Source organism: Saccopteryx leptura, chromosome 2 (assembly GCF_036850995.1).
Source record: "Saccopteryx leptura isolate mSacLep1 chromosome 2, mSacLep1_pri_phased_curated, whole genome shotgun sequence".
NCBI lineage: Eukaryota > Metazoa > Chordata > Mammalia > Chiroptera > Emballonuridae > Saccopteryx > Saccopteryx leptura.
This window is the reverse complement of record NC_089504.1, coordinates 249178483-249194001: the sequence shown is the minus strand read 5'-3', so window position 1 is coordinate 249194001 and position 15519 is coordinate 249178483. Positions and strand designations below refer to the sequence as shown.

The 15519-nt window shown below is 51.1% G+C and overlaps 1 protein-coding gene across 1 annotated transcript in view; it reads right to left on the bottom strand.

The window, feature by feature from the left end:
• TMEM132B (transmembrane protein 132B) overlaps positions 1 to 15519 on the bottom strand; it is a 235284-nt gene that overhangs the window by 24779 nt on the left and 194986 nt on the right. Inside the window, exon 4 of the mRNA XM_066371179.1 lies at positions 13763 to 13949. Within this exon, the coding sequence (XP_066227276.1) occupies positions 13763 to 13949 (187 nt within the window). The remainder of the gene's footprint in view (positions 1 to 13762; positions 13950 to 15519) is intronic.

Sequence of the window (15519 nt, the reverse complement as noted above, 5' to 3'; positions counted from 1 at the left end):
GTAAAATAGGAATTTTTCCAAAGAATTTCAAGCCTCATTCCCAGTAGGCCAAGGGTTGTGTGGGTTTGATCGCTGGCAGGGCACATGCGAGAAAAAACCATGAATGCATAAATGAGTGGAAGAGCACATCAATGTTTCTCTCTCTCGATCTCTCTCTAAAATCAATTATAAATAGAAAAAACTTCAAAGGATGCCATTAGACAGATAAGACCGTCCTCTTTGGGGGTACCTTGTCCGGTTGCATTTTATTGTCCACTTGAAGTTGGGTGTGGCCATGTGACGTGATTCAGCCAATGAAATGTCAGTGGAATGATGTGCTCCCCTCCACTCCAATAAGAAGCTCTCAGAGCACAAGACCCCGGGCTCTCCCTTCCACGGCCACACTGACCGTGGCCACTGTATCATCTTGGGTCCCCAAGTCGGGTGACGGCAGGCACAGAGCCCCCAGCCCAAACGGGCAAGCCTCCCCTGTTTGAAACTACTCAGAGCTATTTATTCGAAAATGATTTAAACTATTCAAGAGGAGCCGCGTGTAACTTTCCCTCCTATTATTTTGACTATATACCTCGAGCTAAAGATAAAAATATCTGGAAACACACTGAATCCTAGTTAGGTTTGTTTTCCAAAGCAGTATGGGGTTAGCAATTCCGAAAGTACTTCAGTGAATTCTAGGTTTGAGCAAATAACATATGTCGAGGCAGAGGGCCAGCATTTCTTCCTCGTGGCTCGAGCAGTGAGCTTCCAAATGGAGAGGCCTGTGAGCTCCGTGCTCAGGAGTGGGGCCCGAAGGGGCCGCCCAGGGCTTGCGGGGAGGTGCTGTGAGCATGTTTGCATGTGAGTGTGGATGTGGGTAGGACAGCGTTGTCCCTGGCCCTGCTTGCCCACAGGGCCGAGACACAAACACGATACCATCAGCACTCAGCGCAGCCCGAGCCAGGCTTCCTTTCTGAAGACCTGTCTCCACAGGAAGGAGATCGGTCCTGGGAGAAACGGCCGATACAGGGTCCATGCACGGGAAGCTCAAGGGAATGGGCCTGCAATGTCCTGCAAGCCAGAAGGGAACAAAGTGCTTGGAAAAATATCACAAGGACCCAGGGGTCAGGTTGAAGAAGCCCACACTAGCCAACCTGGGACAATTACACAGCACCCTTAGTAACTGTAGCAGCCTATTACACTAACATATTTCATAGAGACAATAGATAGTTTATCTACTAGCTACAGTACATGTACATAATATCATGTTTTCCAAGTTCACTCATGTTGTAGCAGGTGTCAGATGTCATTCTTATTATACATTTTTTTTTTTGTATATTTCTGAAGTGAGAAGTGGGGAGGCAGAGAGACTCCCACATGCGCCCTACCGGGATCCACATGACATGCCCACCAGGGGGCAATGCTCTGCCCATCTGGGGTGTTGCTCTGTTGCAAACGGAGCCATTCTAGCACCTCAGGTGGAGGCCATGGAGCCGTCCTCAGTGCCCAGGCCAACTTTGCTCCAGTGGAGCCTTGGCTGCAGGAGGGGAAGAGAGAGACAGAGAGGAAGGAGAGGGGGAGGGATGGAGAAGCAGATGGGCACTTTTCCTGTGTGCCCTGGCCAGGAATTAAACCCAGGACTTCCACATGCCGGGCCGACACTCTACCACTGAGCCAACTGGCCAGGGCCTATTATATATATTATATACATAATTAGCTTCTGAGTCAATACTGACAGAAACAGAGGAGGAAGGAAATTCCATCCTTAGAGTAGAAGGTCAACAAATGAATGGGAAAAGAAAGATGAGATTGGAATACCAACACGTGGCAGCCACCATTTATCACCACAATTGTTTCCGGCAACAGTCATCACGGAAGCTGCCAGTGACTAGCAGTCGGGTAAGAAACAGGACATTTGGATAGTGTTGGTGCACCTCTGCATAAGAGACAGGGTCACTTCATCAAGAAAAGCCGTAACTCAGTGGCACCCCAACCCCACTTACCTCACGTTACCTACGAGATCACCCATGGGATGAAGAGGCATCGTCCATCCTAACAAAGGGACGTATCATCACTTCTGAAGTGTCCCCCTCACCTAAAATGTGAACCTAATCATGAGGAAAACACCAGACAAGCCCACACTATGGGGCATTCTACAAAAGAACCGCCCGGCACGTTTCAAACACATCACGGTCTGAAAGACAAAGACTAAGAAACTTCGAGATCGAAGGTATCTTAAGGGGCAAAGAAATGTATGTGTGATTGTCAACTGCACCCTCACTCAAGGAAAAAGGATATTTTTCTTTTGCTATTAACAATTGTTAGTGTTAGAATGCAATCTGACTGAGGTCTTAGGATACAATTATTCTTTCTCATGATATTCGGTTCCTGATTCTGATAAGTTCACCCTGCTTATGTTAAGAGTTTTGAGGAAATCCACCCTGACGTTGTTACAGATGTAGGATCATCGAGAGAGAGAATGTGAACATCTGGGGAATGCCGATGCCAGAATTTGGGGAATGCATTTACTCAGAGTCATAGGAAATTTTAAAATAATATGAAGAACCAAAAGCATGAACAAAAAATACAAGCAAACCAATGAATTAAAGTCTGTAAAGATAGAGACTGTGGTGAGTCCTGAACGAACATCATTTATGACTACTAACTTTCTCGTTATACACGCAGGTAAGTGTCGGGCGCCGTGCTGAGTGATCTACATGCATTCTCTGTTGGTGATAATGCATGTTTGTAATAACATACCGTATAATATGTATTCACAGTGAGTCACAAAGAGAGGACTAAAGAACAGTGCCTGGTGCATCGTAAGTACTTGATAAATGTTACCTGGTCTTATCACTCCCTCGAACATCTCTGATGAAGGATGACTGCTTTCCACCTCATTGCACAAGCGAGGGAAGCCAAGCTGAAAAGGATTCCAGATTGGGGGCAGAATCACACTTCTGACAACCCACCAGGACGTGGATAAGAGCCCAGAGACCCGGAAGCCCACAGTCCTGGCTCAAATCTTCCTCTACGTTCTTCACCCATAAAATGCAACCGACAATCCATTTCTCTGCCTAACTCAGAAGCTTTAAGGATAAATGTTAGATTTACAGCGGCTTTGATTCTGAAACCCGTACACAGATGTGTTTACCAATGCGAAGCTTATGTCTTTAAGCTTTAGGGCCAAGCCATGGCCACATGGGCTGCAGATATGTCCCATTCCGACCAGGTTAGTGGGGGGGGTCCTGAACCCCAAGCCTGAGGCCCAGGGATCTCAGCCTCTGAACAGGAATCCAACTCTGACCCAACTTTGCTCTAAGACCCTTGGACTTCTGCTTCCTGGCCCCACGGGCAACAGGCTGGCCTCCCCTGGCGGTGAGCGGGGACGCCGGCCCCGTCTGAGACAGTGGCTGGAGACCCCAGCATTGCGCATTACACAACTCCGTGCCCATCTTGCTCCCCCCCTCGATGGTGACTCTCGGTTTCTAGTCATTTATTATTCGCAAAGCAGTGATTTCAAACCTCGGCTCTTTAAGCATCCCTGAAGGACACCAAAGAAAGTCATCTAAAGTAGGATGGCGTTCAGAGAGCTCGTAAAATCAGGCAGTGTGGAAGCACTGTCCAGATGTCCCCCGACAGCAGCTTATCGGCCATTACCAGCGCGTGGGGCCAGCTCGTGAACACGGGTCACTCAGAGCATGAGGGGCAAAGGCTATTTAAACAGGCACAAGGAAGTGTCAGGTACAAAGAAAAGGGTTGCCTGGTGGGCAGTCAAGTTCATCTCCACTGCCGACAGGAGAGAGCGTAGGGATGCGTGAGTGAACTCGACCCCTGACCTGTCTCACGCCTTATTCTGCAGACAGGAGCCCTCCCTCACCTCCGGCTCCAGCAACGCTGGCTGGGACCCCACCCTGGCCAACAGCCACCCAGCATCCCGCCTCTCTCTGGCCGCAGTGATTGGTTTGGGGACTGGCACACGGCCCGGCTGGTCCAATCAGGTTGGGCCTTCCGTGACTTGCAAACAGCAGCCTCCCGGTTGAGGTAACACCCTGGGCAGACCGCAGGCTCCTCCTTGCCACGTGCCTGTGACACGGGACCACGTGCTCGTGTTGTGGTTGACAAGCTGGCCGGGCTGGAACTGAGCTCAGCACCAGTGGGTCCCAAGTCGTTTCCAGGGGCTCCTCATGAACGGAGCCAATGACACACGCCCATGCGTCTCTTCCCTGATGTGCAGGTAGTCCCAGGCACAACTGAATAATCACTGGGTCAAAAGCAGTGACTGCCTACTTGAGGGAGAAACAGGCATTTAGGACGCCAGTCTCACTTAGAAAACAACCAGCCGTCCTGCATCGGCAGAGTCCCGGAGCTACGACGGCTGCATGCACAGTGGGCTCTACTCGGTGTTCTCTCCCGACCACACCCGAAGCTCTCCTCCGTGCCTCCGTGCTTCCCTGCCACAGCACACCACGCCACGCCATCACGCCACCAGGGCATAACAGGGCAGGGAGGGCTGTCCCCATCTCCAGAGGAAACTGAGTCATGTAAATGTTTCAGACAATGATGTATAAGAGGTAAACACTAGTTGTGTTAGTTTTCTCATTTCCCGATACATTTATAATCAATAGCAAGGGAGCTTTAATGTCCTGACAAAGACTTTTTAAAAGTTCACCAAGCAAACACAATGTTTCCTGTGGATTACTGAGATTGTTACAGTTGTTACGGGCCCACGCTACCACGCAAGGGGTACCTGTGATGGAAAAAAAGCAATATTACTAAGTTACATTCAGGTGCAACCCTGAGGTCCCCTCTCTCCACCTCTGCTGGGAAAACTTCCAGCCACCCAGTCACCCACAGGACAGCAATGCAGAGACCCGGTGACCTGTGTCAGCCTGGGCCAGATTCTCCCCAGCCCCCAGCCCCCGCCCATTTCCACGTCTGCAGGAAGCAGAAGCTATTCAACCTTTTCATCAGGAGCATTCAGCCAGCGTCAAATCTCATGCCCTGATCTAATAATGTCATCGTTATTTTTTTTTTCCCTATAGTCGTCTGTGGACAAAATTATGCAGATTATTCTATCAGACGGAGTTTCCCACGAGTCTGAGTGTTCAATATATAATGCACGGTGACAGGAGCTATTACGGAGAGAAACTGGGGAGAAATTGGGAGTTTAGTTCTTCTGTGCATGTAGGAGGCTGGGAGAGACACAGCAAAAGAAAGCACGTGTCCTCCGGTGCAAAGTAGGCGAAAGAAACAGTGTTTCTGTTCCCAGCCACGGAGTGGGACAGGCTCACCTCTCTGCCTGTCTCCTCTTTCCACTGTGGCCATGGACAGAATCGGCCAGCCTGGACCCCCAGTCCCGGGAGAAGGAGGGGAGACAGGTGGCCCAGAGGCACCCCAGCCACCTCAGTGACCCGTAAGCGCCTGTTGTTTAAGACGCTGAATTCTGAGTGCGTTATGACACTGCCGTAGCAAACCAATTCAACTATGAGATGGGGGGGGGGAGCAAAAGGTTAAGAAGTAAAAATACGACTGTCGTTTTGTTAAAAACAAGACGCAGAGACGCTGGCGGTGCGTGTGTCGGAGCAGGTCCCCGGGGCAGGAAAGGAAACACCATTTTCTGTGTTCTTCTTTATTGACGTCTGTGTTTAACCGGTGTTCTGTACTGAGAACAAATGTTTTGGAAAGTGGAATTGTTCGCCTGAATCAGTTTCCTCGTAACGGAGAGGGCAGATGGGAAGGGCCCCCGCCAAGACGCCAGGACAGCAGCCCTATGGAGCGGAGAGGGGATGCTATCTGGAACCGAAGGCCAGGGCTTGGTCTCGGTGCCGGCCCAGCCCCTCACCTGCCTGCAAGACACGAGTCCGAGCCGCGGAGCCGCAGCAGGAGGGCAGGGCACAGAGCAGGGCTGTCGTAAGGGTTATTAACTAAACCAGAGCGACTCGGCACCCAACTGAGTATCCACATGTTCAACTAGCCCCCCTCCCCCTGTGATTCTGAAGCTAACAAGGAAGTGAGCTAAATTATCAAAAAAAATGATGAGGAGGAGGATGTCATTACCCTTTGGTACACGTGACATTCCAAGAAGCGTAAAGAAGATGACTCTGTCCCTCACTGAAAAGATCGCCTGAAAAGGCTCCCAGGAAATCTTATTCAGACAAGATCACTACAGTGAGGAGGTCCCCCGCGTCCCCCCCAATCCCTGGTCTCCCCTGCACGCCACCACCCCTTTCTCAGGAAAGAACAGGCGGGCGGCGTCTCCTGCTGAGTCTAAGGAATCAAAAGCAGGATGACGCCCCCAGCAAGGTCCGTGGGCAGCTTGGTCTTTAGTCTCGAGATGAGTCCTTCCTTCTTCGTTAAAGAAATCTCACCTAAAAAAATCAGCGGGTCCTGTTTCTGACGTCACCAATACCAAGAGCCAGGTCACTCCATCCATCCCGGCTCCCACTGGTGACCTGGGAATCGAACCCAGGACTTCCACATGCCAGGCTGATGCTCTACCACTGAGCCACCCTACTAGGGCCTGAATTTTCATTGCATTTAACGTTGATTGATTTAAAGTTAAATAGACCTACGTCATTAGCGGCTACTGTAGCACACAGCTCAGACGTGGCACTAGAGCCCCACACTCACTGACGTGGTATTCACGATACCCAAAAAGCAAAAACAACCCAAGTGCCAGCCCACTGAGGAATGGAGGAAGAAAATGGGGTTTATAAGAAGAAAAGGCTGCCGTCTGCAAGGACAGTGGTGAGTTTGGGGGACACAACATGACTTGAAATAAGCCAGACACAGGATGGACACGCACCACATGCTCTCACTTAGGGAGTAGAATTGGAAAGGGTCAAAATCTCACAGAGGCAGAGGGTACAAGGTGGCTGCCGGGGGCAGGGGTGCAGGCAGGTGTTTGTCATAGGTACAAAGCTTAAGTTCCACAGGATAAATGAGCCCTGGAGAGCTAGCGTGCAGCGTGGTAGCTATAGTATCATATACTTGGCATCTACTAACAGGGTAGATACACACACACACACACACACATAAACACCAAAAAAAAAAAAAATGAGGCCAATATGTGGTGGTAGATACATCAACTTGCTTAGCTGTGGTCGTCATGCTATAATGTCTGTGTCTATAAAAACATCAAATTGTTCACCCCAAACACAGACTGTTTCTATTTGTCAATTATAACCCTCATAAAGCTGGAACATATTTTTCAATAGATAAATAAAAATTTAATTTAAAAAAATAAAAATACGCTATACTGACATAAAAGACCAGCCTCTCAAGGATAGCCCGAGGCCGCCGTGGCCACGTGGTGACATTAGCCACGATGGGAATAAACCCAGGGCTGCGGCCACTGCTCTGTTCTCCCGTTCACATCCCCCACCCCAGTCTGCGCAAGGTGTCTGAAAAACCAGTACCTCTTGCAGCGATGCGTGGTTTTTCGAAGTCCCAAAATTTCCCATTAGAACTTGGTCATCTCTGAGTAAAAGCGTCAGGGAGGGAATTTAATGCTTAGCCCTTTGAGTACTGAGTTTTTTTCATGCTTCCTGACCCCTGGGAATGAGGGGTTTTGTTTTATTTTTTTCAAAAAATGAAATTAGTTCCGATTACAGTTTTATTAACTGAAAATCATGTTTGTTTGATCACCAATGTATGGAAACAAGAACATACATTTGCCTCCTTTAAGTGTTTTTAAAGTTTAAAGACGTACATGTACAATCGTACTCTGGATGGTCAGGAGGCATGAGGACATACATGATCATTTGTACGACTCAAAGGGTTAAAGAGCAGCAGTCCGAGCACAACCTCATTGTCGTAAAGTCTGAGGTCCACCTGCTGCTACCTGTCTGTCCAGCCAGCTCTCCGCACGGTCGTGGACTTGGAATAGTTACGTTGAATGGTGGCTCCAAAATACTACAAAGGTCCGATGGTGGGGCGGGATGTTTATTGTCCTCGTGTTATCTAAAATTATATCAGGAACATGCCTCCTTTTAAATGAAAACTATAAAGCCTTTCAAAAATAAAGAAAGAGAGAGAGAGAAAGAAAGAGAAAGAGAGAAAGAAAGAAAGAAAGGAAAGAGAGGGAGAGAGAGAGAGAAAGAAAGAAGAGAGAGAGGGGGGGGAAAGAAAGAAAGAAAGAAAGAAAGAAAGAAAGAAAGAAAGAAAGAAAGAAAGAAAGAAAGAAAGAAAGAAAGAAAGAGAAAGAAAGAAAGCTGTATGTAGGTGTCCCCCCAGCCACAGGGCAGGCAGTGGAGGCTGAGGGAGGTGACACCTTGCACGCTGCCAGGTGTCAGGTGCTGAGCGGAACCCTGGGCGGGGATGCAGGAGGAGCCCCCACTTCTGGAGATCCCAGGAGAATAAAGGGCTCGGTGCAGCATGATGAGCAGTCCTTAAGTGGAGAGAGAACCAGCCAAGGGCGGGTGTCCAGGGAGCCTTCTGGGGGAGGGGACCGCAGAGCAAGGGCGGCCACAAGCTGGTCTGTGAGCACCACCTAGTGGGCACCCCAGGGACAGGTGCCCGGGAGTCCCCCCCAGTTCAGGAAAAAGAAAGTTCAAGCCAGAAACGCGGCCACCTTGCCCATTTGCAGAACTGCAGCTGCTCAGAGAGGGGCGCACTGGGTGCTGTGCTCAGCTCTGCAGTGACAGGTGCACTGTGACACTTCCTTGCCCTGTCCCCGCGGGGCTGGGGGACAGCTGGTGCACACAGGGCCAGGATGGGGCCAACCGATTCACAAGCTGCGTCCATTCTGACTGCTCAGGGGCCTCTTGTAATGAAGCATTTTAATTTCACCACTACTCTCAGCCATTTCGCTGTGAAGCACACTGGCATGCTGACCGGGAGAAGGCATTCACATTTGTCACCCATGCCATGTGACCAGCAGCGTCCGTTCCTGGGCTCCTTCCACCCCCCACGACCCTGACAAGGTGACCCCAGTAGGAGGCACAGCACCCCTTTTACAGACCGAATGGCTGAGGCTGCAGAGGGAAGGGCACAGAGCTTAAGTGAGTGGCAGGCCAGACGTGATCTGAGGCAGCACACGGGTCCCTGCAGCTCCAGGGCTGTGGACAGGGGCTGTCCCTTTACTGACCGGACAGAGGGGGTGGCCCAGTCACGGCACCTGCGAGGAGTCTGGCTGTCACGGCCAGATAGGACTCTCCGAGGTCTCCACGCCCACAGACAACGTGAGCACCCACGATCCCGTCCCCCTGACGCGGGACAGACTTCCGTTTCGGAGAGAAACTCAGCCTCTCAGAAGGCAGGCTCCCGATGAGGTCGGCACGTGACGGGCGTGTAAGCAGGAGTGTGACACCTTCGCAGGACCGCTCTCACACGGGGCTGTCACCTAGGGCATGCCCCCCAGTACAGCCGAGCGACTCCCGACCAGGAGCCTTTGATGGATGTGCTGCTGGGCGGGCGTCTCCGTGGGGCGGGTCATAAATATTCATGGTATTGACGGAGCCTCAGAAACGTGTCCTGTCACGTCCCTGCTGCGACAGACACGCCCGGAATTCTCCCCTCTGTGCCTCGGCCTCACGGCCGCCAGGGTCACTCAGGAACTTGCTCACGTCCGTCCATCCTCAGAAGTTACACATCAGCAAAGGTCTTCCCGAGCAGACCGGGTCCACAGACCCGAACCTCTCAATGGGTTTTCCCTCTTCCTTTTGCGCTGAGCTGACTTTCTTTAGTTCCCTCTCCAAGAGCAATACTTTGTATGTTGTTACTGTTTTAATATAAATTGGGAAATGACCTAACAGCTAAATCCAGCCCCGGGGCCACGGTGGTGGGTGGTGACGGGTGAGTGAACACAGCCGTGGGGCACCCCGCACTGGGATAGCGCTCTGCGGTGGGCGGGGGCGGGGGCCGCTTCCTGCACCTGAGCAGGCCCCTCCTCCGGAGGCCCTCGCGAAGTGGCGGCTTTCATCTCATCCAACAAAGACCATTCTTTCTGGTCATTTGTAACGTGTACCCATTGGACACACATTCTCCTTGACAATTTCAAATTGCCCCTTGCAGAGGGGAGTGGATCAGATCAATCAGGTTGAAACTGTGTGTGTGTGTGTGTGTGTGTGTGTGTACTTGCGTAACCAAGGTAACAGCGAGTTCTTTCTCGTACACGAGGGACCCTAAAAGACAAGCCGCCTGAGGGTCATTCTGGGCACCTGCTGGCTGGCAGAGGCTGTGTGCCATGCCCACCAGGCCAGTGTACCAACAAACGTGTGTGGATGGAAAGAGAGGGTCACGGGCCTTCTGGACGGACTTGCAAAGTCAGATTGCAACTATGAAACCTTCCAGAGACCGTGGAACCTCTTTTTGTCCTGGAAGAGCCCAGTTGACAGGACAGAACATGAGTGTTTTGCGGCTGAGTTGACTGAAGACTTAACAGCCCTGTGGAGTCCTCACCCAGAACTCCAGTCTCACTGGGGATCGAGCATGTGGGGCTGGGCTGCCCCAAACTCCGTCTGGATCCAAGCTGGCAAGTGCACATCAGATGTGTTGCCAGCTCCTGATCCTGCACCTGTAATGGGTTAAATAGTGTCCCCTCTTGTCCCCGCCCCGCGTCCCCCTCAGCCCAAACTCATGTTCGGGGGGACCTCAGAACGTGATCTCATCTGGAACTAGTCTTTGCACCTGGAAATGGTTAACATGAGGTTATATTTAATGAGGGTGGGTTTTAAGTCCAATGACTGGTGTCCTCATAAAGAGAGGACACAGAGACAGGCACACACACACAGCCTGGAGATGACAGAGGCACAGATCGGAGGGACGGGACTACAAGCAAAGGAACACCAGGAGCCACCCGGAGCCGCAAGAAGCAGGAAGGACCTGAACCCCTGGAGCCTTGAGCAGAGCTCAGCCCTGCTGACACCTCGATTCCAGACTCCAGAGTGGTGCGAGAATGCAGCCCTGTGGTCTCGGGCCACCCAGTTGGTGGTCGTTAGGGTGGCAGCCCCAGGAAAGGAAGAGAGCACCTGAACAGACCATTTACGAGGGCCCTTCCCACTGCTGTCTCCAGGCGGCAGGCTCCCGCCTGCGACCACGTGGCATGTGACATAAAGCCCACTTTCCACCCCAACCCGATGGAACTTGACAAGATACTGGCATGGCCCATGCCCATCCCCTTCTTGCTGTCTGTGGCCCGACGTGAGTTTCTCCACAGCGCTCATGACCATCTGCACTGGTCGACTGTGTTTGTTTCTGCTGTTCGGCACTATCCCGTCCCAGACAGCCAACACCTGGTCCCACTCGACACCGCTCACTAGAACAGAGCGGGCACACGCATCCTGTTGGAAATAAAGGAGCATTCGTGGCCAGGAGCCGTGACAAGGGAATCTGATTACCTCTTGCTTTCCCTCAGCCGAGCTCGTGGGCCCGTTGCCTAGAAACTCACCACGCGGGTTCATTTGTTGACTCCTACCTTGTGGAAAGATAATGTGTTTTTAATCTGCATGGGCCTTTTAGTTTTAAAAAACTGTTGAACAGTGGGGCTGACGCCCTGAACTCCAAGCCACCCATGGAAATAAACCTCTAAGATCAAAGCTCGGTAATTGCACAGAAAACTGAAGAGAAGCGACAAAGGCATAAAGGGGCACAGCGGGGGGAGAAAAACAGAAAACTGTGCTTTCACAGGAAAAGGAGAGAAACAAGAAGAGAAAAGAAACAGGCACAGTCAGCATGTCCCAGCCGTGGAGGGGCGGGACAAAGCCTACCATAAACTTTGAGATTTTAAAGACAGTGCAGAACACAGCGTCATTACCCCAGGGTGGGGTGCTCTCCTTTGCAGGCTGCCCTGTTTTTAAGGTGGAATTTTTGAAGTTTGGACCATCTCTGCTGCTCTGCTAGGAATGGAAGTATCAGACACAAATGGTTTCCAAGGCCTGACGAATTCAACTCCCAAAATTTTCACCAATTCCACTTTCACCATTTCCAGTCACCAAAAAGTTATGACTAGCACATAGTGCATGCTAGATAGATAAGTGTCTGTTGTACAGCAATTGACTGGGTGGACGGACAAAGGAATGGATGGATGGGTGGTGAACATAAGGATGGACAAATGAATGAATGGATGAAAAGATGGGGACATCACCATGGCCATGTCCCTTTGCAACCCCCCCCCCACCTAGACTATGGCATCAGCTTCTATGCCTGGGGGGTCTATCCCCAGAACAATCAAGCATTCCCCCAAAGCTGCATATTGACCTTCACAAAGTAGAGGTTGGTTTGCCAGCCAAGAAGGTATCGGCAGCATGCAACCCAGCCCAGGGTCTAAATCATAGGTCTGGGATGAAGCCCAGGATCACAGGACCTATTTTTTGCCTGGGCATTCTGTGGACAAGGACACTAGCACCTCCCCTCATGCAGAAGTTGTCCAGGATCAGTTGCCACTGGGAAGGCAGAGAGGAGGAGGAGCAGGAGGAGGAGAAAGAGGAGAAAGAGGGGGGGGGAGGAGATCATATGAGGTACTTACATTCTAATCACAGTAGATACCACCACCACCCCAAAAGGCCACTCTTTAGCAGTTATGGGTTTGGAAAGCAGCTACAACTGAAAATCAAGATAAACTTGACTAACAGCTCAGGTCCCTAGGAGCCATGGTGGAGCCACTCTTCACAGTGATTCATGGGTAACATTGTAACACACACCCTCCCCCTCAGCCAACCCTGGAGTTACATTGTAATACACAACCCCACTCAACCAACCCAAGAGTTACATTGTAACACATGCCCCCCCTCAGCCAACCCAAGAGTTACATTGTAATAACCCCACTCAACCATCCAATCCCAGGACTTTCCAACCAATGGGAATGAAAGCTAAATGGAAGAAACCACCCCCACATAAAGCTCAGCCAGCTGGGGGCACACTAGTAGTCAGACACATGCGATATGCACAACACATATAACCCACCTTCCAGAGAAGGAGGTCACACAGCACAATTAATCACAGGACCTGAGGCTTCATTTGCAAGGACCTCAACCCTGGTGTCCCACTTGAGCATGCCTGATGACAGCGCCCCTAGATTGTCCTGGAATATTGGGGTGCGCCCCAGACAAGAAGGACAAAACAGTACAGAAAGGTATGTCTGCACATTCCAGGGTGGAGAAGGGTACCAGGAAGATGCCACCCCCACCAGCCCCTGACCCATCAGCTCCATCCCTTCTAAGGCCTGAAATGTTCTCTGTGACCCTGTCCTCAGATGTGGCCCCTGAGCTGGGTCATGAACAGAGCTTCAGCCCCAAGCTCAGACAAGAAATCTGGTCCCCTCCAGGCCAATGAAACAAAAACACAGGATGGACATATGGACCCTGGGAGGCTCTCCAGATTCAGCGGGTCAGTTCCCAAAAAGGACTCTTTTGGTCTCTCTGCATTTTAAAATGTACCAATCCCCAAGCTACCTGGGAACCCTCAGGGCAAAGCCGGTTCCAGGGGCTGGCCGCTCAGCACAGAGAGGATCTGTCCCCACCACGCACCCCCAGTGCTTTTCTGTGAAACCCTCCCCACTCCGTGCCATACTTGGTCCTGATACAGACACAGATTAAGACAATAAGGACAGGACCTCCCCGGGGACCAGTTCAACAATATCCACAAATAAAAATCAATTTACACAGTAGACCCTAAATAGTTTCCAAAGAGGCATGTGGAAAGGAGCTAATCCAACACAATTTACGTGTGCCTTCCCTGTTTAAACACCACAGGAAGTAACAGCTTATAGAATGCAGCACATTTGTCCAATCTTAAAAGCACTCAAAGAAAACTCCGCGATACTTCTCCCAAAGGCGGAGCTTCTCACCATTGCAAGAGGGACGATGCCCACAAAGCTGGTCTGGCTGACGAAGATCTCAGAGACGACCAGCTCGCTCACGGAGTCCTCCGCCGGGTACTCCACTTGCCACGTAATTGGCTGGGCCCCAGCCAGGTCGCTGCTGTTGTCTACTCCGAAGTCCACTTGCAAGATCTCGGAGATGGAGCCGTTCACTCTGGAAAAAACAAGCACACGTCAAAGTGTGACTTAAAACCCAAGACTCCGCAGGATGTCAAGAATGCAATAAACTGCCACGTTCCTCTTTGCTAACCAGAAGGACAGCCAACCTCGACAAGTCACACAGCGGGGTCAACAGACCCCAATTCCCAGGTTGCCCATCGATGGCAGAATGGGTGACAACCCTTTGTCGGGGCCTGGCAGGAAGCAGCTCATCTTCTTTGAGTGACACCATGCAGAGCTGTCCCCAAACCCACCATCCAAGTACCACTCAGAAATGTCCCTAAGCCTTTGTTTACTTTTGCTGTTACTCCAATTATGAGGCTCATCCAGTTTTATTTCTACTTCTATTCTACTTGGGCTGTGTGTTGATGGGCACGTGGGTCAAACTCTCTGAGCTTTAGGATTTGGAGAGGATAGTGGTGACCTCCTGGGCATCCTAAGACCAAGAATGGGAAAGGACCGCACAAACTGTGAGTGACATGGTAACAGTTGAGTCTTCAATTTGTCAGCCTGAAGTGGGAAGAGGTGTGAGGTAGGAGACCCCCACCTGCCCTAATCCATGGAGTGATGACTGTGGGTGTGCGTGCGTGTATAGGGGAAATACAGCAGATGGGTCACATATAAGTGAAAAGGACACATGTTGTTCTCAATATTTTTACATACAGGAGCCCCTCATCACTCACAGACGTGGAAAATGCTGGCTATTGCATTGACGGAAGTTATGGGACAGAGAGGTACAACACAAAGCAACGCTGCAGGAGACTGGAGCATAACCCCTGAAAGTCCCCATGCCTGTCACTCTGAATCCAGCTTCACCCAGACCCAAGGACGACGACAGCTGAATGATCATGAGGTCACAGCTCCCGAGTTGGTCCGAGTCACACCAACAACTTATGCCTTTATTGCCAATTGCCAATGGGCCTGCCTGGCCCAAAATGAGCTGGGAAGCCCCTGCCTTGCCTTCTGGGGTCTGGGCAGGGTCTAGAGTTCTGACCCCCAAGTCTCACTGGTGAGGAAAGAGCTTAAGGAAAGAACCTGCTGCCGGCAGCTTGCCCAACAGCGTGCCGTACCATGGACAGCTCCCTCCCGCGGAGGACTCCAGGCTGGGGCGGAGAGCACGCCCAGGTGCCTGCCCTGCACACAGGCCTAGAGGTACCGGGGACAACACTCAGCTACCGCGAAGGTGCTGACAGAACCAAGGCACACGGCCCCCCCTGGTAGGGAATCCTACACAGAACAGAACCACCCCGACCCCACGTAGAATTGCCCACATCCAACCTTCTCCCGCTTAGCGGAGGTTTTTAAGAAATGTAGGTACCATTCGGTCCAACATGGTAGACCCTTGCCACAAGTGGCTATTTGTACTGGGGTGAAATTTCCTAAAATACATAAATAAATCAAATTAAAATTTCCGTTCCTTTAATCATATCAACCTCATTTCAGGGGTTCTAAGGCCACACTGAACAGCGCAGAGAGAACCACCAACCTGCTGTGACCCTGGGCAGGTCATCTACACCTTTCCCGTCTCGGTCTCCTCATCTGGGAAATGGGTGAGTAACTATCTA